The sequence below is a fragment of the Canis lupus genome, chromosome 23 (genome assembly GCF_003254725.2).
Source record: "Canis lupus dingo isolate Sandy chromosome 23, ASM325472v2, whole genome shotgun sequence".
Classification (NCBI taxonomy): Eukaryota; Metazoa; Chordata; class Mammalia; order Carnivora; family Canidae; genus Canis; species Canis lupus.
Window position 1 is genome coordinate 12,204,192 of NC_064265.1, and position 24,340 is coordinate 12,228,531.

At 43.2% G+C, this 24,340-nt stretch overlaps 1 protein-coding gene across 7 annotated transcripts in view; it reads right to left on the reverse strand.

Moving 5' to 3' along the window:
* Positions 1-24,340, reverse strand: part of POMGNT2 (protein O-linked mannose N-acetylglucosaminyltransferase 2 (beta 1,4-)) — a 139,713-nt gene that overhangs the window by 34,782 nt on the left and 80,591 nt on the right. For 6 of the 7 annotated variants that reach the window (XM_025461102.3, XM_049100094.1, XM_049100093.1 and 3 more), the window contains 2 exons: positions 23,517-23,649; positions 13,243-13,389 (listed from right to left, as the gene is read on the reverse strand). In XM_025461102.3, the coding sequence (XP_025316887.1) occupies positions 13,243-13,249 (7 nt within the window). In that variant the 5' untranslated portion in view covers positions 13,250-13,389; positions 23,517-23,649. Of the gene's footprint in view, positions 1-13,242; positions 13,595-23,516; positions 23,650-24,340 lie in introns of those variants that run through there. The other variant, XM_049100095.1, reaches the window with a different exon arrangement.

Here is a 24,340-nt window from a genome sequence, read left to right on the forward strand (position 1 = left end):
AGAATTGGAAGTGACTTAGCTGATTGGTTCTGCCTCAGGGTCTCATAAAGTTGCTGAAAGCTGACTGAGACAGGAGGATCTGCTTCCAAGGGGGTTAGCTAACTTGGCTGGAAGGTTAGTCTTTCTCCATGTGGGCTTCTCTGTGCAGCTCTTGAGTGTCCTCATGGCAAAGTGGTTTGCTCCCCCGCGCCCCTGAACTAGTGATCTGAAAGACCAAGGCAGAAGAACACCTTTTGTGACCTAGCTTCAGAAATCACACAAAGTCACAATTAGCAATTAGTGTGGGAGAGGACCATGAAACGGTGTGAATACCAAGAGACATGGCTCTTTAAAGACCTTCTTGGAGGCTGGCTACCACAATAATTAGATATACCATCTATTCAGTACCTGTTATGTACTTGACTTTAGATGGAAATGATTCCATTTAATCCTCACTACCACCTTTATATAGCAGATTATATTTGTCCCTAGTTTATAGATGAGAAAATTGAGGGCTAATAGTCACTAAATATCTTGCCCAATGCCATGTAGCTAGCAAATGGAGGAGGGAGATGGAACGTAGCCTGAGTTGGCTCCCTACCAGCCTCTTTTCTCTCCCACTCCACTTTCATCCCTTCTACTCCCTGTCTTTCCTCCAGAAGTTGTGTAAATTCCTGCAGTGTTTATCCCGCCTTACCCCCATCTTCTAACCTTGCTTTTACTGTCCTCATTCAGCGTGGCCCTCCAGAAACCTGTTGTAACTTGAAACCTATGCATTTATTAGCATCTTTAAAAGGAATCCTCAGACTCAAAGCAAATGAAGAAACCGGAAGCCAGAGCATCTCAGTGGCATCTGTGCCCAGACCAAAAATAAGGGAAGGCCCAGAAGAGCTGAATTGAGAGAAGAGGCAGACAAGGAGAGCCCTTCTAGCCAGCCATTAATCCAGGGCTGCTTTCTCCAGATATGGCCACAGAATGAGGTTTCGAAGGGCTTTAAAAATGCTTCCTAAAATTTAATAATTATTTTTAAGAAAATTTCATTTCTGTAAGACATTTTTATTTTATGTTTTAAATTCAGGGTTATATTTGCCCATCTCAGTGTTGGCACCATAGGCAGTTTTGCTAGCATTTGAGTTTACTGAGTCTGTTTGCCATGGAGATACTCCATTTTGCCTCCCACGATGAGCATTTACAGCTAGCTTGAGCAGGAGGTGTAATCAGGGCTTTCTTAAGGCTCCCCCACTGTGCATTGGCTCCTATTGATAATTAAATGCTACCTAGGGAAAAGGATAATTAAGACACATTTATTTCCTGAAATTGAAGCTTAAGTGATTGCATTGCCTTTAGGAACTTTAAGTTTTGGGGGAAGAATGTAAAATTTGCATAATTCAGAATCACCTCATTCCTTATTTTCTCATCACCAACACTGCCCTTTACCTTTTGCTCCTGCCAGTGACTGTTACTTGACTTGTCCAGCCTATGCAGGTTTGTGGAAGACTTTATTCTAAATTTGACAGAAAAGTAAGATACATCCTTGAGTGGCAAATGCTCAAAGTACATTGAAAAAATGGTACATTTAGTACACATACCTGGGAAATTACATGACTGAGAATGCCATGAACTGGCCTCCCCTCACTCTACAGGATTGTCCTGGGTCACTTGCTTGTCTCTGGTGGTTCTCTTGCTCAAATAGATGCAGCCACCCCCTGAATACAGCCGCTTCTGAAATCTCCAACTCAGTAATTTACTTCACTTTCTCCAGCCTCACATCTTGAATTTCTTGGAGAATAATTTCACTGGACACTTAAATGGTCAAAAATAGAGTACATCGGCCAAGTGAAATAATCAAACAGAAAAAGACAAATACTGTGTGATCTCACATATATGTAGAATCTAAAAAAAGAAAAGAATTACAGATACAGCAGACAGATTGGTGGTTGCCAGAGACTGGAAGTGGGGAATGGGCAAAATGGGTGAAGGGAGTCAAAAGGCACAAACTTCCAGTTATAAAATACAGGGATGTAATGTACAGCATGGTGACTGTAGTTAATAATACCATATTACAAACTGAAAGTTGTTAGAGAACAGACTTTAAAAGTTCTCATCACAAGAAAAAAATTCTGTAGCTATGCATAGTGATGGATAATAACTAGACTTATTGTGGTGATCATTTCACAATATATATAAATGTTGAATCATATACACATGAATGCTTTATATCAATTATACCTCAATAAAAAAATAAATGCTGAAAAACATCAGATACATCGTAATACCTAATGCCAGTGAGAATATGAAGGGAAAGGGGCTATCATACACTGTAAGTGAGAATGTGAATCGATGTGAATCAAGGACTATTTTGGGCTGTTTGCACCAGAGGACTGGCTACTTAAGGTAGCTTAAATCAATTAAGACTTTGTTCACATCTGAGAAATAGCCCAGAGCTGTTTGAAATCTCTAAGTGGGCTATCAAGGACCCAGACTTATCTGGTCTTTCTGCTCCTCTATCCTTAGTGCATGGCTTTCATCATCCAGATCACAAGAAGGCTGCTATAGCTCTTGCCATACAATAGAGACCCATGTAGGAAGTGGAGGAAGGACTTGGAAGCAAAAGGAAATTTCCTAGAAGTCTCACTCAAAACTTCTGCTTACATCTTATTGGCCGCCTCTATCTTCAAGAGAGTTGTAGAAGTGAAGCCTTTTTTTATTAATAAGAGAGTAAGGGAATAATGAATATTGGGTCGATTACTAGCACCTTCTGCTATGAAGTTCAGCTTTTTTGGAGGACAACGCCGAAACAGCTATCAAAATTTAAAAATTTAGGGCAGCCCAGGTGGCTCAGTGGTTTAGCGCCACCTTCAGTCCAGGGCGTGATCCTGGAGACCTAGGATTGAGTCCCACGTCGGGCTCCCTGCATGGAGCCTGCTTCTCCCTCTGCCTCTCTCTCTCTCTCTCTCTCTCTCTGTGTCTCTCATGAATAAATTAATAAAATCTTTAAAAAAAATTAAAAATTTATATGCTGTTTACCTCTTGACTCAGAAATTGCCCCAGCTAGGAATTTATCCTGGAGATGTGTTCTCATATGTGTGCATGTGCTTACCCCTTAACAAGGTGTTACTTGCAGCAGGAAAGGACTCATGGAAATGCATTTCACTAAGTGCAGTGTCTCAGTAAATGTCAAGCTCTGACCCACCACATTCCCAAGGAGGAGGTGGGTAGCAACAGGAAGCAGAAGTGAGGGTGGGGTCTCTAAAGCCAAAGAACAAAAGTAGGGAGAGGAGCACAGATGTTTCCCTGCAGCACCCCAACATAGCCACTTAACAGCGAGTGAGAGGATAGGCAAATCATCTCTGAGACTAAAGAGGGTTACTTAGGTCTGTAAAAAGCTGTCTTACGTTTGTACTCTTCTGGGTAGAAGAAGCAGGGGAAGCTGTTAACGCTTAAAACTCTTGAAGACAATCGAGTCAACTCTTCATCTTCAGTGGAGGAAGCGGAGATTGAGAGGTGTAGAAGCAGTGGTGATGGAAGTCTTCTGGGTCTGCTTGTTGGAGACTGCTTGCTTTATGATAGATTCTCAGACATTTTGAGCTCATCATGGTTACTCTACTGAGAGCAGTCATCCCTTAGTGTCATGCTCCATACTCAGAGGTGCAGCCAGTGGCACTAAATTGGCATTTCATGAAGGGGGCTGCTGAGTCCTCCAGAAACTTGGGCTGAGTCTTGAAGGGCCCCTGTCTGATTGTAAAGACACAGCACTAATAGCTCAGAGCAAAGGGTTTCCCTGGTGGCTCCATTCACCAAAGGTTCCTTCTAAGTGAAAACCTGAAAAGACCCTTGGAAAGAATTGTTGGAGATGTGTATGGGAATAGCTCCATCTATAAGGAGGAATAAGGCTTGAATTATCATCTAACTACAGCTTTGTATTTTCTCCAAATTAATGAGGCATTTGGAGAGGGGATCAAAGTGTTATATTATAGATACAGTGGGAAGAAGGACAGGAGGACAGGAATTGTCATTTTTATAGCCCTGACTGTTCAAATAGCCACTGTGAGATGGGCATTTTCATTGAGAGTCTTCCTGTGAAGTATTATTAATTCATACTATGTTATGCATAATGGTAGGGAACACATATGCTGAAAATAACTGGTGCCTCCCCCACCCTCCTCTCTCCCCATGGAAACCTCAAAGGCCTCAGCAGGTAGGGGCAGAGCATCATCACCTGGGACTTCTTTTCAACTTTCCTTTCTACCTGACTCAAACACTCCACTCTGGAGTCTTTTTCAGCTGAGGGATACATTTTATGAGGAAGCAGGGATGGTTTGGAAATCTTTTGGCATGTGTTATGGTGAGGAATTTCAGCAACTTGAAAGAAGCAGAGCCAAGTGAAATTCCAACACAGATGGTTCTGTCAGATGAATCTGAGGGCTTTCCCCTGGCAGTCTCGGGATAACACTATGAGGTTGTTCTGGGTCCACTCCGTCTATGCAAAAGAGCTTGCCACTTGCCTCTCCACTTGCCTACCACAGGCACTGTCCAAATGCTGTATCTGTGCCAGGCACTGTGCTGAACACCGGGAATAAAAAAATGAGGCAGGACTGGGTAGGTCTGGCCAGCAAACCCTGGCTTGTCCCCAGAGGAGCCATGGCCTGGAAAATTCTGCTGAGAAAGGCTGTGAGCATTTAGAAAGACTGCAACAGAACACAGAAGCAAGGCTTTGAAGAGAAAACGTGATGAAGAAGAGAAGACTGGATGTGGGAAGGCTGTAAAGGGAGAACCGTGAGCATTTCTTGTTTTTGCCCACCTAGCATCTACTCTTTCTGTGAATCTTCTCCTTAGAGTTCTTACGGAAAAATATCCTTCTGGTACCTCAGTTCAGTGGTTCCAGTAGTCTGGCCTTGTCCTCAGTGCCAAGGGTGGGATACGAACCAATCATAGCAATCTACTCTTTGACCATGGTATTCAGTTCAGAAGTGGGCATTAAGCCTCATTTCTAGGACTGGTATTGTATCTCCTGGGAAAGAGAAATGGCCTCTTTCCTCTGGGGTCATTAAGGTGTAAGCTTGGAAATGCCAAGAGGTACCTTGGTGAGACCCTACTGGAGAATAAAAGAGTAGAAAGAAAGTAAGAGAGTGAAGGACCACCCAAACCCCTGGATCCAGCCAGACTTGAAGCTAAAAGTCCTGAGCTTTTCAGAAACAACTAATCAATTCCTCCTCTCCTTTTTTTTTTTTTTTTTTTTCTTTTTGCTTGATCCAGTTAGGGTAAAACTTCCATCACGGTTAGAAATGAGTCAATCTATAAAGGTACGGTATTGGAAAGGGACAGAAAAGTATTGTTTCCCTTTTCCCATCCTTTAAGTTCACAAAAGATTAAGAAGCTACCTTCAGAGGGCTCTAGGGAGTAAAGAACACCAGCTAAGGATGTGACTGGGGCAACATAGTCGTTGTTCTCCTACAATGTTGCTGGTAGATTGTAAAAGAGGGACCCCACACCTGAAGAACAAGAAGAAAGGAGATGGGAGAGCAGAGAGTCACATCAGAGTGTGCACAAAGGCCAGGGGAAACTAGCTCAGAGAAAATCTTCAACTCTGCAATGCCCACGGGAGGTTAAGGGAGCCTTCTCTTGGGACTGCACAGCACAGTGGCTTTCCCTCTTTTCATGCATTACTTGCTGGTTTGTGTTTACCATGTGCTCTTTCCTGGTACTTTAAATTGGCTTGGTGGACAGCTCATTATGAGTAGAGTTGTTGGAAGGCAATATTTGGAGTTTAGGCTTTGAGGTCAGATTGGACCACGAATGCTGACTTGTTATGTGACCGAGGGACTTGCATCCTCATGAATCAGTCCAAACGAGGAACTTTGCCCCTTCACTAGTTTTCCTCATAAAACCTCACATAAAGCATTTGTAAGCATAACAGAGGAACAGACTTTATTAAAGAAGAAGCCTAAGTTAGGACATGCCAGGGTACCTGGGTGGCATAGTTAGTTGAATGTCTGACTCTAGAGTTTGGCTCAGGTCATGATCTTAGGGTCCTGAGATAGAGCCCCATGCTCTCTCCTTCTCTCTCTGCCCCTCCCTACATTTGCTCATGCTCTCTCTTTCTCCTTTGAATAAATAAATCTTAAAAAAAAAAAAAAAAGGAGGATGTGCCATACACCGCATGGCAAACAATATCCAAAGTAGACGCTCTTCATCTGTAACTACCAGGAAGCCTCTCTTGGCTTTTCTTCCCTTGCCCAGTGTGCAGTCAGCCAGCCCACTTCTCTTCCCCTTCCCACCCTCCCCTCCCCCTTTTCCTCTCTTCCTCTCCCATTGCCTTAGACTTCTCCTATGCAGTAATATCTTCTCTTTGTTTTATTCAGGGGAGCCACTGTTCCTCTCTGAAATCTCAGCACTAGTTAGCACCCAGGGCCTGGAGGCCTCAACTTCTGTATCAGAAGGGTTTTTAGTAACAGACTCTTAATTATAGAGAACAAACTGATAATTATGGGGGGGGGGGGCACAGAGTGGGAAGGTGAAACAGGTGATGGGGATGAAGAAGTGCACCTGTGATGAGCACTGGGCGATGTATCGAAGTGTTGAATCACTTGATTGTAACCTGAACCACACTGAATATTAACTAACTGAGATTAGAATAAAAACTTTAAAGAAAAAAGGTTCATAGTTGCAGACTATGAAATCCACTCTGGTTGGCTTAGGCAGAATGGGATTTGTTAAAGGATATTAGGTGACTCACAGATTTCACTGGGATAATGGAGGGGCAGATTCTGAACTGGGCTTCTAGGAGCAATGCCCACAGCAATAGTGTCAGAACTGAGCTGCCAGGGGAATTGCTGCCTCTCCACCTCCGGGATCATGCTGCCCTGCCTTGAGGCAGAAACTACCACTTCCCCTGCTTACCATAGAGAACCAGGCTCCTCTGCCACCATTCCCCCATGCAGGAGTACTACCCCAAGGACTTCCCTTTCTTATTCCAAGTTTTATAGTATGTATTTGCTTGATGGATCCTGTGTCCCACATGGATCCCTAGCTCCATGAATGTGGAGCTATGTGGGAGATGGAGTGTGTAATTCTCCATTGCCAGTGTGGACAGCATAGGAGAAGGAGGTTGAGATGATGCTGAATGAGATGTTGGTAAGTGTGGTCTTTGGTTTGTGGTCTGCTACCCTCACCAGGTGCCTCATGTAGTTGCTTTTCAAAAGATAGTCCCTTTCATAAAAGGAATTCTACTGCCAGATTTTTAAGAGCCTTTTCTCTGTTTTATTACATGGCAATGTGAAAATGAATAGAATAAAGCTGTGAAGCAATTCACACAATATCTGTCATGTAGTAAGTGTTCAATACATGTCAACTATTAACCAGTATGGAGGCACCTTTCCAGTTGGCCCCTCAAGGTTGGGGAGGAGTTGCAACTCAAGGTGCTTAAGGAGAGCAGGCAAAAAGGTTGGGATGGGGGGAAGATCCATGAATGAAAGTGGTCATCTTTAAAATTTTTTCTCCCTGTGGTCCATTCCACTTCTCCCAGAGTGTCTTTTCATTCTGTTATAACAACAAACTTCACTTAGCATCAACTCTGTTGAAACCTCTGAACAAACCAGCCCTTCACAAGACTCCAGAGTTGTCTGTCGTCCCTGACTTGGTTTTTGCTCTGTATTTCCATCAGCCTTCACCAGTTTTTATTTAGTCTCTTATTCAGAGGCGGCATGACTGGAGAAGGCATTACATCCAGGTGAAACCTTTGAGAGCAGGATGAATGATGTCTCTGCTTTGCACGATGCCCTGGATGAGCTTGGAAGATAATAATGGAGGCTTAGTTATCTAGTTGCCCAATGAGACTTTTTACAAACAGCCTAAACAATCTGCTTGTGCCACATACAAAGTCTAGGAACAGAACGTAGACTGATCAGCGCATTAGTTTGTGGAGGCCTAGTTGCAGGCCAGTTGACTTTCCCCCAGATGCTATATGCAACAGCAGTGCCCACTGTTAGAAATCTCCCACTGAAGTCGAGAGGAAGCCCTGAGCTTCTGCTTCACATGGGAAAGAAACACTGTTCTTCAACGGCTTCCTTCATTCAGCAAACACTGTGCAGTATATTATTTTGGATATTTATCAGTATTTTGGGGGATCTTCAATGTATATTTTCAGGCTACATAACCTCAGAGAAGGCATTTGGGCCAAATTACATCATCAAAGACCAGACTAAAGGCTTACTGGCTTTGCTTCCTTTATTTTGGGAAAACTCTTCTCGTCTGATTGAATCTAGCTGATTCACAGCCAAGCTGGATGGAGGCAATCATCTCACATTTTAGATGATTCTAGAGGAAAAAGATATCCCTTGTTTGTCCTACTCTCATCAGACTGTCATCATTCCTTCCCTGATTTATAGGAAAAAATGCCAGTCCTTGGCCTGACTTTGAGGAGTGTAGGAGGAGGCCATGTTCTTGAACTTGCTGTATCCCATATTTTGTTCTTTGATCCTGGCTTGTGAAAGAGACATTTTGTAAGAGCAAAAATAGTAATAAGGCTGACTTGGGTGATGTAACCTAAAGAGCAAATAATCTCACTGGTACGTTAAGATTCACCAGTTCAGAAGAGGAAGATTATTCCTGAAGATGAGGGAGGAAATTATTATTATTTTTTTAGTTATTTTTTTTATTGGAGTTCAATTTGCCAACATATAGCATATCACCCAGTGCTCATCCCGTCAAATGCTGCCCTCAGTGCACATCACCCAGTCACCCCAACCCCCTGTCCACCTCCCCTTGTTCATTTCCCAGAGTTAAGTGTCTCTCTCATGTTCTGTCACCCTCACTGATATTTCTCTCTCATTTTCTCTCCTTTCTAGGGAGGAAATTCTTAAACCAAAAATAGCTTGTTAGAACAGAAAAGTTATTCTTTCCCCAGGGCAGGGAAGGGAGTCCAATACAGGCTACTGATTTTCTGCACCTGCCCTTTGAAGGTTTGTACATAGAGCTTCCTCCATATTCCTCCCCCAATTCCAGGTCTTCAAAGCCTGATTAATTAACACTCTAGATGCTGCATAAACACTGTTCAGTTAATCCACACCTACAAGGATCTGTCACGTGTGTATGACTTCCACTTATTGTATCACTCTCTTAAGTTGGGTTTCCCCAAAACAAGAATTTGAGGGCAAGCAGTTTATTTCAGAGGTGGTCCTAGGAATCTACTGCCAGGAAATGGAGAAGTGAGACATGGAAGGGGCAGAAGCCAATATAGGATAAATTCGGAAATGGTGGTTCAGTCCCAATGGGGAACTCTGGGGACTGCATAGAACACTCCTCTAAGTTATCTTCCCCAAATTGGAGAGGAATGGAGGATATTATCCTCCAACTCATCCATTTTGGCAGGAGCTATTTTTTTAATGATTTTTATTTGTTTATTAGAGAGAGAGAGCCAGAGGAGGAGCAGAAAGAGAGGGATAAGCAGACTCGGTGCTGAGCACAGAGGCTGATGCTGGGTTTGATCCCACAACCCTGCAGACACAACCTGAGCCAAAATCAGGAGTTGGACGATTAACTGACTGAGCCACCCATGTGCCCCAGCAGGAGCTATTTCTAAGAGTCTCATCTTCACCTTCTTCACCTGTGGAGAAAGCCCTCAGATAGAGAATCCCAGGTATGTTCCTTAGGAAGCCTTCATTGTACAAAGGAATTAGGAAAGGCTAGGGGGGATGTGGGTCAGCACATGCTGTACTTTCCCTACTTTATCCACAGTCATCACACTGTATGAAGCCCTGTGCCAGATACTGTAGCTGCAATGGAGAGCATCACAGATTTACTATCTGTGATCCTCTGGATCCTAAAATCTAACAGATAAATCCAATGTTAATTAAATAAGTATGCCAGTATATAATAAAATCAGTGAATAGGTGAGGTGAAAATAACTAAGAGCTCTGAGAGATGATGATAGGAAAACATACTCTAGTTTAAGGAATTATGGAGGGCTTCTTTGAGGAAGATGTGGATGTTAGGGGTAGTAGGGGTATGGGAAGAGCATTTCAGGCAGACCAAATAGTATGTGCAAAGGCCCTGGGGTACCAGGGACCACAGTCATGGAATTGGAGATCAGAAAGCAAAAGGGAGATTTGGGGCTAAATAAGGCTAAAGAGATAAGCATGAAGTAGAGTGTGCAGTGCTATGTAAGCTGTGCTCGGGTCTTGGTTTCTAATAGCAATAGAAGCCATTGAATGTTAAGCTAGGAAGTGATATAATTAAAAATTTTAAAAGATAGATTTTTTTAAAGAAGAAAAGATAGCTGTTGGGCAGAGAATGGTTCAGACAGGAAAGAGTGAAGGAAGAGTTGATGATGGCATTTCTGCTTCAGCCAAAATAGAGGAACAGGAACCTGAATTATTCTCCAGCCTGTGATATGACAAAGCACATGAAATCAAGGTTTTTAAGACATTGGCCATCAGTCAGTAAAGCACAGTGATCCCTGAGAGAGAGTAACAAATGCTACAGAGTTTACAGTTACCCTAGCTTACTGCATAGATAGTTTATAGGCTGCAGTGCAAGGAGAAGGAAACCAGGCAGATAGTTGAGTTGAGAAGACAAGGCTGGAAGTCTTGGGAAGCCAGAGCAGCTAGAGTTCGAAGGACAGAATACTAGAAAAGAGGGATCTCAAACAGAGGGTTGGGGAGAGTTCTAGAGCACTGCATATTGTCCCCCTGGAATTTCCAGTTGAGTTTTTTTTTTTTTTAAAGATTTTATTTATTTACTCATGAGAGTCATACACAGAGAAAGAGGCAGACACAGGCAGAGGGAGAAGCAGGCTCCATGCAGGGAACCCGATATGGGACTCTATCCCAGATCTCCAGGATCACACCCTGGGCCGAAGGTGGCGCTAAACCACTGAGCCATCCAGGCTGCCCTCAGTTGAGTATTAATCAGTGTATGAGGAAACTCAGAGGCCAAAGAAAGAACCATGTGAAAGGATTAGAGGGGAGAGTGCCCAGGCTTACAGAGGACTAGGAGATCACAAACTCTGTCTGATTAATAAGACAAATGGACAGAAAATCAGTAAAGATACAGATGACTTGAATAACCTACCAACCTGACCTAACATATTTATCAAATACCCGGCCCAACGATAGTAGATTAATTTCTTTCAAGTGAGCATGGAACATTTACCAAAACAAATAATATTCTGGTATATAAAATAAGATTCAATAAATTTAAAAAGATTGAAGTTAAAAGTAAGTTCTTTGACTACAGTGCAATTAAATCAGAAGTCAATGATGGAAACATACCTAGAAAGTCCCCCAAATTTTTGAAACTAAATAAGATACTTCTAAATAACTCATGAATCAAAAAGGAAGTCAAAAAATATTAACGGAATGAAAACAAAAACCCAACATACTAAATTTGTGAGATGCCACTAACATCCTAATTCTTAGGAGGAAATTTATAGCATGAAAGGCCTAGATTTTTAAAAAGAAATTTCAAATTGATGACTTTAGATGCAGTTGGTGGAGGGTTGGACAGGCAAGAATAGTTTGGACACAGGTCTCTGCTATAAACTGGCATCTGTGACACAGTCTCCTTTCCACAAGGCTTATACTACTCTAGATGTGCAAGTTTGGAAATAGGTTTTTTTGAAAAGTGTTTGTATTTCCTTTATTGAAGCAATAATGTGTTCATTGCAAGCAAAACTAAAAACCACTCTAAGCTGAGACGATGCAATTTTAATTACGCTTAATTTCACTAGCCAGAGAGCACCAGAATTAGCCTTTTGCTGTATCACTTTCCAAACTGTTTTCTCTGTGTGAGTACATCAATATGTAAAATGAAGTCATACTGTACACACTGTTTTGTACTCCCTTTTTCACTTGCCAGTAGGTCATGAGTGTATCTTGGTAAGAAGAGTCTTTGGGAAATGACACCAGTTCTCACAGGAATCACGGTAGTTGCTGACTCATTTGCCTTAGCCAAATCATTTTCTTTTAAGTGTCTTAAAGATGAATACAAACATTTTTAAATTAAAATGTTCTATTTTTAACAAGCCTATGATTTTCTTTGTTTCCATGGGTACATGTTTTACTTAAGGTATTGAAATCCTTTGGGGTGAATCTAATTATGCCAGTAATGGGAGCTAATTGTTCACTCTCTCAGATCATAGAGAAATTATTTATTTTATAGAGGCTCAAGAAACTTTAGCAATTGATTTAGTCTAATCCTCTTATTTTATGGGTCAGAAAATTGAGGTTCAAGATAGATGGAACTGGATTTGGTTCATAAAACTGGAATATGACACATTTTAAGACTCCAGAAATGGTTTGCACATTTTTCAAATGCTTTCATCTTGTGGGAATAGTATAATCAGAAAGATCTGAGGTGTTGTAACACTGTGACAAGATAAGGACCCCTGATGTGAACATCCAATTAAAGGCCACCCCAGATGTAACCTTCTTCCCTTTGCAGAAAGCCATACAACTCCAGTGGAAACTCCGGTCATGGGGGCTGATGACAGATTAGAATCCTGGAGGCTGGGGGTAGAGTGGGTGGGTGGGGGTGATGTGAGGTTAAGACTCGAGGAAGGGGGTGAAGGAGGGGGACTATAAAACTTACATCCAGGAGGGTGCAGTAAAGGGGAAACTGGAGAGGTCAGGTGACTATCGGATCCAGGGATAAGCCAGTGATCAGGAGCTTATACCACAAGAAACAGTAGAACATGAGGAACAAAGCAAAGCCAGGGGAACAAGTGCCAGATGTTGGAAGTATCTTTCTGAAGCACTAGTTCTCAGTGAATTGTCCCTGACCAACAGCATCAGCACCACTTGAGAACTTGGGGGCCACCCCAGAGTTACTATAGCTGTGGTAAACAGCAATCTGTTTTTTTAAAGCAGCCCAGTGGTCCAGCACAGTGGTTCTCAATCTCTGGAGTTGGACATTTTAAAATACCCATGTCTGGGCCCTACCCCCAAACATCGATTCAAGCTGTTTTCCCTGCCAAAGTTCCCAGGTGCTTCTAATGTGCTGCTGGGGGAGACCAGTAGTGTAGGTAGTTGAAAGGGGGTTGGATGGCCTCTGCTGGGTTTCCACCCTGGTTTCTCTGGGGTAACTTTCAGCTGGTACCACAAGGGACAGATGGATGATGCAGAGAGCAATTGCTGGTCCAGAAGCTCTTACCTGAGGTTTTTGGCCTTTCCCTGACTTCTTTCCCAGTCTCCTCTCCACAGAGTAGCACAGGGCATTTTAAAGGGGACAATTTCTCCTTACAATCAAGGAAGATATTATTCTTACCTTTCATCTAAGGAGAATTCCTGGGGGTGGCTCATGGTTTCTTCATTTGGAGAGTTGCAAGCACATGGTGATTCTCCCTGGTTCCTCATGCATAGGTAGATGAAGGCATGCGGAGATCGTGTGATGTGTCCTGAGACACTAGTCTGGCTGATGAAGGGAAACATTTATTTGAAGAGATCGGTGGCTCCACTTTTCCTTGACCTGCATTTGTCCATAGACCTTGCTGGGAAATTCCATTAATTCTCATTATATTTGTAACCAGAACAAGAAGACAAATGGATGCATCTTTAAGACATGCAGCTCAGGGAACTCAGCCCAGGCTGTCACAGCTCACTTTCAGGTTCACCTGTAACCATGGCAACTCCATTGACACAAGTTGCCATGCAACATAATTTAATCTGGATCAGATTTTTTTTTTTTTTTTTTTTAAAGAAGGAATGGAAAAACACTCAGCTTTGTCTTAAGAGACTATCAGAGATGGAATCTCTGGTGATATGCTCTTAACTACCATACTCATTTAATTACTTTGCTTGTGATTTCCCTGGGGAGGTGTTTCTGTCAGGAGTAACTTCCTGGGAAGGCTGGGGAGTGTTTGCATGCAAATGGTTGGTGTTAAGGAATCCAGTGGCTCACATGACCTTGACCTGGGCCTAGGTGGGAAGATTTTCACCATGTCCCCACAAGTCCATCTTATTTCCACTATGTTAGTTGTAATGAGGGAAATTAGACTCCTCATTTCAGAGCTGGAAGGTGCTCAAATGGGAAAGGTGAAGGAGGTTAAGGCATAGATCTGAACCTACTAAGGGTTTAGGTCTTGAGTGTATATAACCAAAATTGAGGGGGCAGGGAGTAGAAAAAAGCTTAGGAGGGCTGAGAAGAAAGAGATACAATCACAGAAATAATGGGAAAACCCTGTAATCTTAAATTTAAATAGGAAATATTAATAACTCATTATTTCTTTTGAAGAAGTTTTTCCTCAGTTGTTTGCAGAAAAGGTCAAGTAGCAATGGATTTTAGTGTCTAAATACCATTTCCCACTCAAAGGAATCAGGGCTCCTTGAGAAATGGCTGATTCCACACCTGAGGCAGAAAAGGTACCAGCTGTCCCTGAGATACATGGCTGTGCTAGAAAAGGAGGAAGCTGTCAAATATTAATGGAATCTTTTCAAAGGCACCTGAGAGTCCATTTGAGGGCCTCCCACTGGCTAAAATTGGAACTGGACGTAAGGTAGTATTGCAATAGACTATAACTGAAATTGAGAGAATTGAAAGTAAAGATCTAGGTTTATAATGACACTTAAGAAAATTTTAGTCTTAAGTTTTTATCCAGTCTTTGGATATTGCTAGGGATCCCAACAAAGAAAGGAAAAGCATCAAGCATTTGTCCTGTCTCTCTTGCATGATCTGAATTCCAGGGGAATTAAATAGTTGATGAAAGTTCATTGTAGAAGGCAGAAATGTCTCTGATATTGGCCATAACAACATTTTTCTAGAAATATTTTCTGAGGCAAGGGAGATAAAAGCAAAAATAAACTTAAACTTTTGGGACTTCATCAAAAGAAAAAGCATCTGCACAGTGAGGGAAACAATGAACAAAACTAAAAGGCAACCTACTGACTGAGAGAAGATATTTACAAATGACTTAGCTGATAAAGGATTAGTATCCAAAATATATAAAGAACTTAGACAGGGGGATCCCTGGGTGGCTCAGTGGTTTAGCGCCTGCCTTTGGCAGAGGGCGTGATCCTGGAGTCCCAGGATGGAGTCCCAAGTCAGGCTCCCTGCAAGGAGCCTGCGTCTCCCTCTGCCTGTGTCTCTGCCTCTCTCTCTGTGTCTGTCATGAATAAATAAATAAAATCTTTAAAAAAAAAGAACTTAGACAACTCAGCATGTGAGAAATAAATAATCCAGTTAAAAATGGGCAGAAGAAACAGACACTTCTCCAAAGAAGACATACAGATGACCAACAGACATGTGAAAAGATCCTCAGTATTACTATCACTCATCACCAGGGAAATGCAAATTAAACTACAATGGGATATCACCTCATACCTGTCAAAATAGCCAAAATCAAAAACACAGGAAACAACAACTGTTGGTGAGGATGTGGAGAAAAAGAAAACTCTCTTGCACTGTTGGTCAGAATATAAAAACTGGTGCAACCACTGTGGAAAACAGTATGGAGGTTCCTGAAAAAGTTAAAAACGGAACTACCTTATGATTCAGTTATTCCATTACTGGTTATTTACCCCAAAAATACAAAAACATGAGTTCAAAGGGATACAAGTACACCAATGTTAATAACAGCATTATTTACAATAGCCAAATTATGGAAGCAACCTAAGTATCCATTGACAGATGAATAGATACAAAGAAGTGGTATATATACACAATGGAATACTTTTCAGCCATAAAAAGGAATGAAATTTTGGCCATTTGCAATGACATGGATGGAGCTAGAGAGTATAATGTTAAGTGAAATCAGTCAGAGAAGGACAAATACCATATGATTTCACTCATATGTAGTATTCAAGAAACAAAACAAATGAGCAGAGCAAAAAGAGAGGCAGAGAGACAAACCAAGTAACAGACTCTTAAATATAGGGAACAAACTGATGGTTACCAGAGGGAAGATGGATGGGGAATGGGTGAAATAGGTGATGGGGATTAAGGAGTACACTTGTGACGAGTACTGGGTGATGTATGGAAATGCTGAGTCGCTATATTGTACACCTACCTGAAACTAATATAACACTATGTTAACTATACTGGAATTAAAGTAAAAATAAAATAAAATAAATGAAAAAAAGAAAACCAGCAAAACAAACAAAAAACCAACAGCAAACGAAAAAAAGTTCATTGTAAAGAATTCCAGCTAATGAATGCAGATGGAAGGATACAATTAGTAAGTCTTTTAGAGTAACTAGGTAACAATCAGCTGTGGATGCTGGAACCATTGGGTGAAATGTTGATGAGATACTTTATAAGGGATAAATCAGGTTGATAACACTTGAATCCACTGACTAATCATAGCATTACTGAAAGTGAAACAACCAGACAATATGGGCCAGAAAGCAATCTTTGTCCCCATGGGCAGGACACCCTTTCACTTACTAAAGGTTGAGATCATAGAAGCTCTTTCCACCCTTTAGGCAGTGTCAGCAGTCCTCAGTGGGAGCCTCAGCAGGACCAGAAACATCAAGCACACCAAGTTGCATCAAAGAGGCTCTGAATATTAAACAGTCATTGGAACCACAGCCCACAAAAGTAGGCCACAACTTATGTGCTAAAACTAAATAGAATGACTGCCTGCTATCACAAAAGAACTACATAGGAACCAGAGTCTTCTGACTTAACTAAAGTATCAAAGATGCAATAGAAGATCACCCGTCATATCAAAAATCAGAGAGACCCAACTCTAATGAGAAAAGATAATTAATTGACACCAACAACAAAATGAATCAGATGTTGAGATTATCTGGCAAGGATGTAAAATCAGCCATAAAAATGTTCTAATAATAATTAAAAATTTTTCTGAAACAAAAAAATAGTACATCTCCACAAAGAAATAGAAGTTATAAAAAAATCAAATAGAGGGATCCCTGGGTGGCGCAGCGGTTTAGTGCCTGCCTTTGGCCCAGGGCGCGATCCTGGAGACCCGGGATCAATCCCACGTCGGGCTCCCGGTGCATGGAGCCTGCTTCTCCCTCTGCCTATGTCTCTGCCTCTCTCTCTCTCTCTCTCTGTGTGACTATCATAAATAAATAAAAATTTTTTAAAAAATCAAATAGAAATGATAGAACTGAAAAATACAGAAATAAAGAGATGACAGAGGATCCATGAACTTCAGAACAGATCAATAGAATTTCCTCAATCTGAGGAACAGAAAGAAAATAGACTGAAAAATAAATGAAAAGAGCTGTCCTTCAGCAGGTGAGTGGTCAAACTGTGTTGCATCCTTACTGGTCCACAGCCCAAAGGAACAATCTACTGATACATGTGACAGAATCTCAGCAACATAATGTTGAAGACAAAAAGCCAATCCCAATAGGTGGCAGGCTGTGTGATTCCCTTATATAAAGGGAGAATTTTTCTCAATGACAGATTAGTGAAGTAGAAACACTGATGATTGCTAGGGGTTCAGGATAGAGTTAGAGTGTTGGACGTTGGCAAGACAGTGGTGGTGTGGTTATAGAAGCCAACACCAGGGATCCTTGTGATGTTAGAACTTCTTGACAGGTGGTGGATACATAAATCTACATATGGTCTAAAATTGCATAGAACCAAATAAACACACTTGACAGGATGAGCACTGGGTGTTATTTTGTATGTTGGCAAATTGAACACCAATAAAAAATAAATTAAAAAAAAAGAACCAAATAAACACACACATACACACAGGTACAAGTAAAACTGGGGAAATCTGAATAAGATTGCCGGATTGTAACAATGTCAATACCCTGATTATGATATTGTACGATAGTTTCATGGGGAGAAACTGGGTGAAGGGTACATGGGATCCCCCTGTACTACTTCTTACAACTGCAAACAAATCTATTATCTCAAAATAAAAAGTTTGATTAAAAGAAAGGCAGGAGGACAGCCCCAGTGGCACAGCAGTTTAGCGCCGCCTGCAGCCCACGGTGTGATCCTGGAGACCTTGGATCCAGTCACACGTCAAGCTCTCTGAATGGTGCCTGCTTCTCCCTCTGCCTGTGTCTCTGCCTCTCTCTCTCTCTCTCTGAATAGATAAATAAAAATCTTTAAAAAAAAAAAGGCAGGAGGAGATTGCTATGCTGGCTAGTGGTTGTGCCAATCCTTGGTCTGTTTGCCCTTCCTCTTTCCCCTTCCTTTACTCTCTCTACATATCACCAGGGTGGTGGATCCACCCTTCAGGCTGCATTTTCCAGACACTCTTACTCTCAGGCTTCAAACCAGTCTCAGTGGGTGGAAGACAAAGAGGCAGGAAGAGAAAATACTTCCTTCACCCTCTCTGTCTCAAGTGGCCTTTCCAGCAGTGACTGACATTCTTCATGGCTCTAGCTTCTGCCAGATGAGCTTCCCTTGATCCACCCACCCAGCTCTAGTATGCTTCCACTCTGGGGTGGATAGCTTCCTACTATTGATAAACTCTGGATTACATAACCAATCCATTTGGTTTCTCGCTTCTTCCTTTTTCTGATCAACAAATTCCCTACAATGAATCTCATATCTTTAATGCTTGAGTAGTTGCTGCTTCCCTAACTGGACTCTGACTAGTATGGACAGGTTGGTCCACAAGGTCTTCCTAAATCCAAGTTAGAAAAAGAAGGGAGTGGGCGGATTTGACCCTCAGGAACTCAACACAGCTGACATGTACTCCTCTAAGAGACTGTAGTGGGTTTAATTGTGTCTCCCCAAAACATATATTGAAGTCTTAACACCAGTGCTAGTGAATGCAACATTATTTGGAAATCATGCCAATGTAGTTAAGATGAAATCATAATGGATTAGGGTAAGCCCTAAATCCAATGACTAGTATCTTTATAAGGGAATGAAGAAAGAGATTTGGATACAGAGACACAGACACACAGAGAAGAAGGCCAGATGAAGAAAGTCACAGAGTTTAGAGTGCTACATCTATAAGCCTGGGGAACATCAAGGATTACCAGCTATTCCAGAAACTAGGAGAGAGGCATAGAGTGTCTTTAGAAGAAATCAAGTCCTACTAATACCTTGATTTTGGAATTCTATCATCCATAACTTGAAATAAATTTCTGTTGTTTTAAGCCACCCTGTTTGTGGTACTTTGTTATGGCCGATTTAGAAAGCAGGAATAAAGGATGGATGACCCAGTGACCATGCCTGTCTAAGCCTGGTAGGACCCCAGTGTTTGTTGTTCTATTTCCCCTGCCAAATTGGGTATGGTCATGATGGCAGGAGGCTGTGATGATCATCAATTCAGAAGAATACTTCGTAAATCTCCGAGGGACACTGGAGAATAGTGTAGAATGCTGGCTGCTACCAAAGATGAAAAAAGGATATGTCAGTGGACCCTTTATAAAAAAGACAGGAGAATCTACTTAAGTAGAGGCAAGGGTGTGTGGGATTGTGCCCTGCCTGTGTCTCCTTACCCAATCGGAGAGGACAGTTCACGGGCATGCTGAGAGTCCCACCATGTTGCCTGGCATTCTCTTATTGCAAGACTGTATGGTCTGTGGAGGGGGTGGGGGCAGGAAGTTCTAGGGAGTCACTGACCACAGGCAAACTCCAACTAGCAAGGAAAAAGAGGGGGTGCATAAATATCTCCACTTCCCAGCCTCTTGGTGGGACACTTCTGAGGTGGGCTCTGCATAGTTACTTAGAGGGTCCCTAGCAGGATTGACCCCACTTACACACAGCACCAGGACCCGTGGCAAATCTGATCATCATCATATTCTCTATAGGGTTTCCTCCTTTCTTGAATTCCCTCATGATGCTTTTTTTGGAATCACTTTCCAAATAAACTATTTGCGCCCAAATCGTAGTTTCAGGGTCTGCTTTCAGGAGAGCCCAATGTGACACAGATCCTCTGACATGTTGAGACTGATTGAAGCGGGGGCATAACCACTCTGGGTATCAGCCCTCAAAGATATACAAATGTCAGGGAAGATTTCCAGGAGGCAGTTTGTTTGTAAGACTTAATGTAAATACCGTGTTGCTACCTTTTCTTTCATTGCCACTCCTGTTTTCTGTGTGCTTTGGTCATTCTTCAACCAGAGGAATGGATTATTAATCTAAGGTAGAAGAATCATAGACTCAAAAATCCAAAATAGAATACACTTTGTCAACAGCTAGAAGCAAGGGGAATAGGAGTGTAAGGGAAAATAAACAGATATGTCTCCCCTGGGGGGAAGTCCTACTCATACAGCTGTCAGAATAACTATCTGAAGAGGGAGCAGGCCACAAAAACAGTCTGAGCAAGATAGGGTCAAATAGCATCAAATAAGCAAATCAACCAGTCAGTATTCTTTCCAATTGCTACTGTTTCATTGCAAAGCACATCAAACATAGTGACATAAAACAATACTTATTTTCCTATAACAATGGATTCAGTGCATCAGAAAAGCAGAAACACACCAAAAACAGCTTCTCTCCTCTCCAAAATATCTAGTACCTGAGCTGGGATGACCTGAAAACTGAGGATAACAAGATAGCTGGGTTTTTTAAAACAATTGAAGACTAAGTACTTTATATCTGATGATTGATGCCAGACAGTAAATGGGCACTGAGCCAGGGCTGTCAGAAAGGACAGGTACTTGGCTTTGGGCTTCCTCACACTATGATGGCTGTGTATAAAAGAAAACAACTAAAAAAATGTCAAGCAAGAGGTATATTGCCAATTAAGAACTTCACATGTTACTCATATATGCCTTTTCCACTAACATCACAAGTTAACCGAGAACCAGAGACCCTAAATGACAACCAATACTGCCAAAAATAAGCAGAAAATATGTGGACATGAAGCCATGAGAAAAACTAACAAAGTCTGCAAAGGACAGTCCACCAGAAGAAGACAACTGGGGAAAATAAACAACTGACTAATTTAAATTATAACCACACACACACCCTTTCCCCCACAGCTACAAAGAGATGGAGGAGGGTGGACTGCCTTGCCAAGACCAGCCTGGGTGGCTGCTGGGCCTCACCCCCAGCACGAGACACCACGTGGGACTCTGGGCGACTGGTCAGTGTGGGACCCAGTCAGAGAGTCTGACAGTCTAAACAGGTGGGGTGTGCCTATGGCCGACTTCAGGCTGCCATCCCAGCAGGATTTGGGGGGAAGTTGGGTTGCCACGTCCCTGAAGGCAATGACACCGTTCAGGACCTACCCAAGCTCCAGTGGCCCAGAAGGTCTCAGCTGGCCCGGGCAGGCCAATGGCAGGAGTGCTGCCTCAGGACAGACCACCACCCGGGTCAGGTGGGCCAGAGACCTGGCACGGGGCAAGTATGTGGTAAGGTCTGGTCAAGGGGAGGGCTGTTGGTGGTACAAGTCACGTGCCCCAGTCCCAATGCTACAGTTGAGCAGGGCACATGTCCTCCCTGAGGCCCCAGCTGCGAGAGTCTGGACGCCCTTGCCAGGGTGAGGCCAGTGGGCTTGTGGCTGGGGGCTGGGGCTGGGGCAGAAAGGCCCCTGGAATAGCACACGCCTGGGGGCCCCGATGGCTGGAGAGAGAAGCTGGGACCCCCAGGAGTCACCAAGCCAAGGGGAAGCTGCCTGTTGTCATTTCACTGTGCCGCCTGGGCCTCACAAAGCCGAGCTCCCTGTGCCCTGAGTCCAAGCAAGCTGGTGGGGCCCCTGCCTCCCCACCACCTGGCCATTGCTCCTGGCCAGGGCTCTGGCGCCCCCTGCCGACAAGGCCTGAGGAACCAGGTGTGGACAGGGCCCTGGCACTGCCCAGCAGGGAGCCTGGGACCTGGAACAGGGCAGCTGTAAGGGGGAGGCAGAATGCCAGGAGCCAGGCCTCCTCAGGGAGCTGGCGGATGCCCAGTTCCAAACCCTGTTTGACACCAGTGCGTGTATATTGCCCCTTGAAGGCCAGGCTGGAGGAAAGAGGACTGCCTTGCCAGGGTGGGGCCTGGGCAAGTGGCCTGGGCTTCCTGCCACAGGAGACACCTGGGAACCTTGGCTGCTCTAGGAGGACTGCCTTGCCAGGGGCCCTACTGGGGAGCTAGTTCTCATGGAACTAGCTGACTGGGACTGGCTTATAGCTGTGGCTGCAGAAGGAACTTTGGCGGTGGCTTTTGTCTGGCAAGAGACTATGCAGGTGCTTTGGGAGCTGCCCGGGGTCCCAGGTCCTGGAGGGCCTGGTGTCAGAAGGGGGGCTGCCATGGTGCCTGGAGACATTCGCCAGCCAGGCAGATTCACGGGGCCCAGGACCTGAATGTGGCAGGTGTGTGGAGAAGCCCTGTGGTGGGATCTGCCTGTGGGTGGTAAAAGACACCTGCCCACTCCAAGAGCTGAGGAACACATACCCCTCTCCCCCAACAGGTTGATAGAGGTGGAGGGGTGTGGACTGCCTTGCCAAGACCAGCCTGGGTGGCTGCATAAACAGTAAGAGACAACAGCTGAGACCCTGGTCAACTGGTCAGTGTGAGACCAGGTCAGACAGCCTAGGCAAGTGGGGCGTGCCCATGGCCGACTTCAAGCTGCCACCCTAGCAATTTTTTGGCCTAGGAAATGATCAGAAGATGCCATCTGGGAGGAATTTTTTTGTAGCCCTCATTTTCCAAAATTACTCCCAAAAATAGACTGAAAAGCAACAGCCTCCATTGGACATGTGGTAAGGTTGGTTTAGAGAAAATCGTTTCTGTGTTCTCCCAAGAAAGTGTGAGATGTCTCCAGTTTTAATTTGTGACTCCCACAACACGGGCTAATGAAATAAGACTTTTCCAGGGCTAATAAGCAATCCAAGTTAAGAGATTATTTTCCTTTTGGCCTGGGACCTCTTATGACAAACTCCTGAGACCTGGCCTGGCTGGACACAAAGCATTTTGCCTGCAGCTGCATGTATTTGAACTCTCATCCTTTTAGTCTACTTTATAGGCCACCAAGGTGCACCCAGCAAGTGCATCCTGCAAATGGTGGAGACCAGAGAGAATATTTTATTATTCACAAAGCCAAGCTCACAGGACATAGAAGATAAAAGGAAACACCTCAATTGTTTTTCACATAAGGGACACATGGCAAATGCTATACAGAGTCCAGTCTGATGAGAACTGTTAATTTACCAGTCTGTGACGCCAGCTCCAGCAACAGGCCAATACAGCCTATGCCTGTGTTCTTCCCATATGGTAATTCCTTTTTACAATGAATGACACAGAAGACAATGACAAAGAAAATGTATCTGGGTAGAAAAGGCTCAGTCAAGCCAATAGTACTTTACCAGAGTCACTAAGCTGAAGGAACCAGATCCACAAATCATTTTCTCTTACTGGTATAAATTTGTTTATTTTGAATTAATTAATTTATTTATGATTTTTAATTAATTTATTTATGAGAGACATACGAGAGAGAGGCAGAGACACAGACAGAGGGAGAAGCAGGCTCCATGCAGAGAGCCGAATGTGGGACTCGATCCTAGGTCTCCAGGATCAGGCCCTTGGCCAAAGGCAGACATCCAACTGCTGAGCCACCCAGGTGTCCCTCTTACTGGTATAAATTTAGAGCCAAAACACCTCTCACCATTCTTGCTTCTATTAGACCTGCAGGCAGTGAGCTGGGTAAAAGGGGTATAAACGGTGAAGATTCTTACTTTCTGTCAGCTTTTGTCAGATATCACAGGATTTCTCAGATGCAGCAGTGTCCAGCCGGTAAAGTTTATCCTGCTGCCTATTCCAACTGCTGGGGAGGAAAATTTTGACTCTGTCAAGATTCTTCTAGCTGACCTGAGAATTAAAGTGATATGAAACAGATTAACAGAAGACAAAACACAAAATTTAGTTATGTGCAAATGGAGGCCCAATGTTAAATTTGCGAACAAAAGGCAAGCAGCTTTTCCCCTTTTTATTTTATTTATTTTAAGATTTTACTTATGTATTCATGAAAGACACAGAGAAAGAGGCAGAGACATAGGCTGAGGGGGAAGCAGGCTCCTCATGGGGAGCCTGATGTGGGACTTGATCCCAGGACCCCGGGATCACAACCTGAGCCAAAGGCAGACACTCAACCACTGAGCCACCCAGGATCCCTGCTTTTTACGAAGAAACAATCTGTGAGGAATTGACAGGACAAAGAAAACTTGTGTTTGGGAGCTTCAATTAGCAAGGAAATCTAACAGAATTTGGACTAGGGAAGTAAACTAGTAAAAGTAACAAGACTGGTCTATATAGCTTTCTTAGCCCTGAATTCCCTATCTCTGGTGATAAGGATGACTCCTTCTGGTACAAGTAGGGTGCCTTCCACATGGGAGATTTATTCCTGCCTTCTGGAGACAAAGGGAGGTGAGAGAGTTGTCTTACACAGGCTGTTGTTGAAGTAACTTTAATTCAAAACAATTTGCCAGTGTGGCCCATTTGCAGTCCCCTGCCATTGGCCCCTATGTTCATTTGTATAGTGTAGGGCTTGGACTTAGGCAGA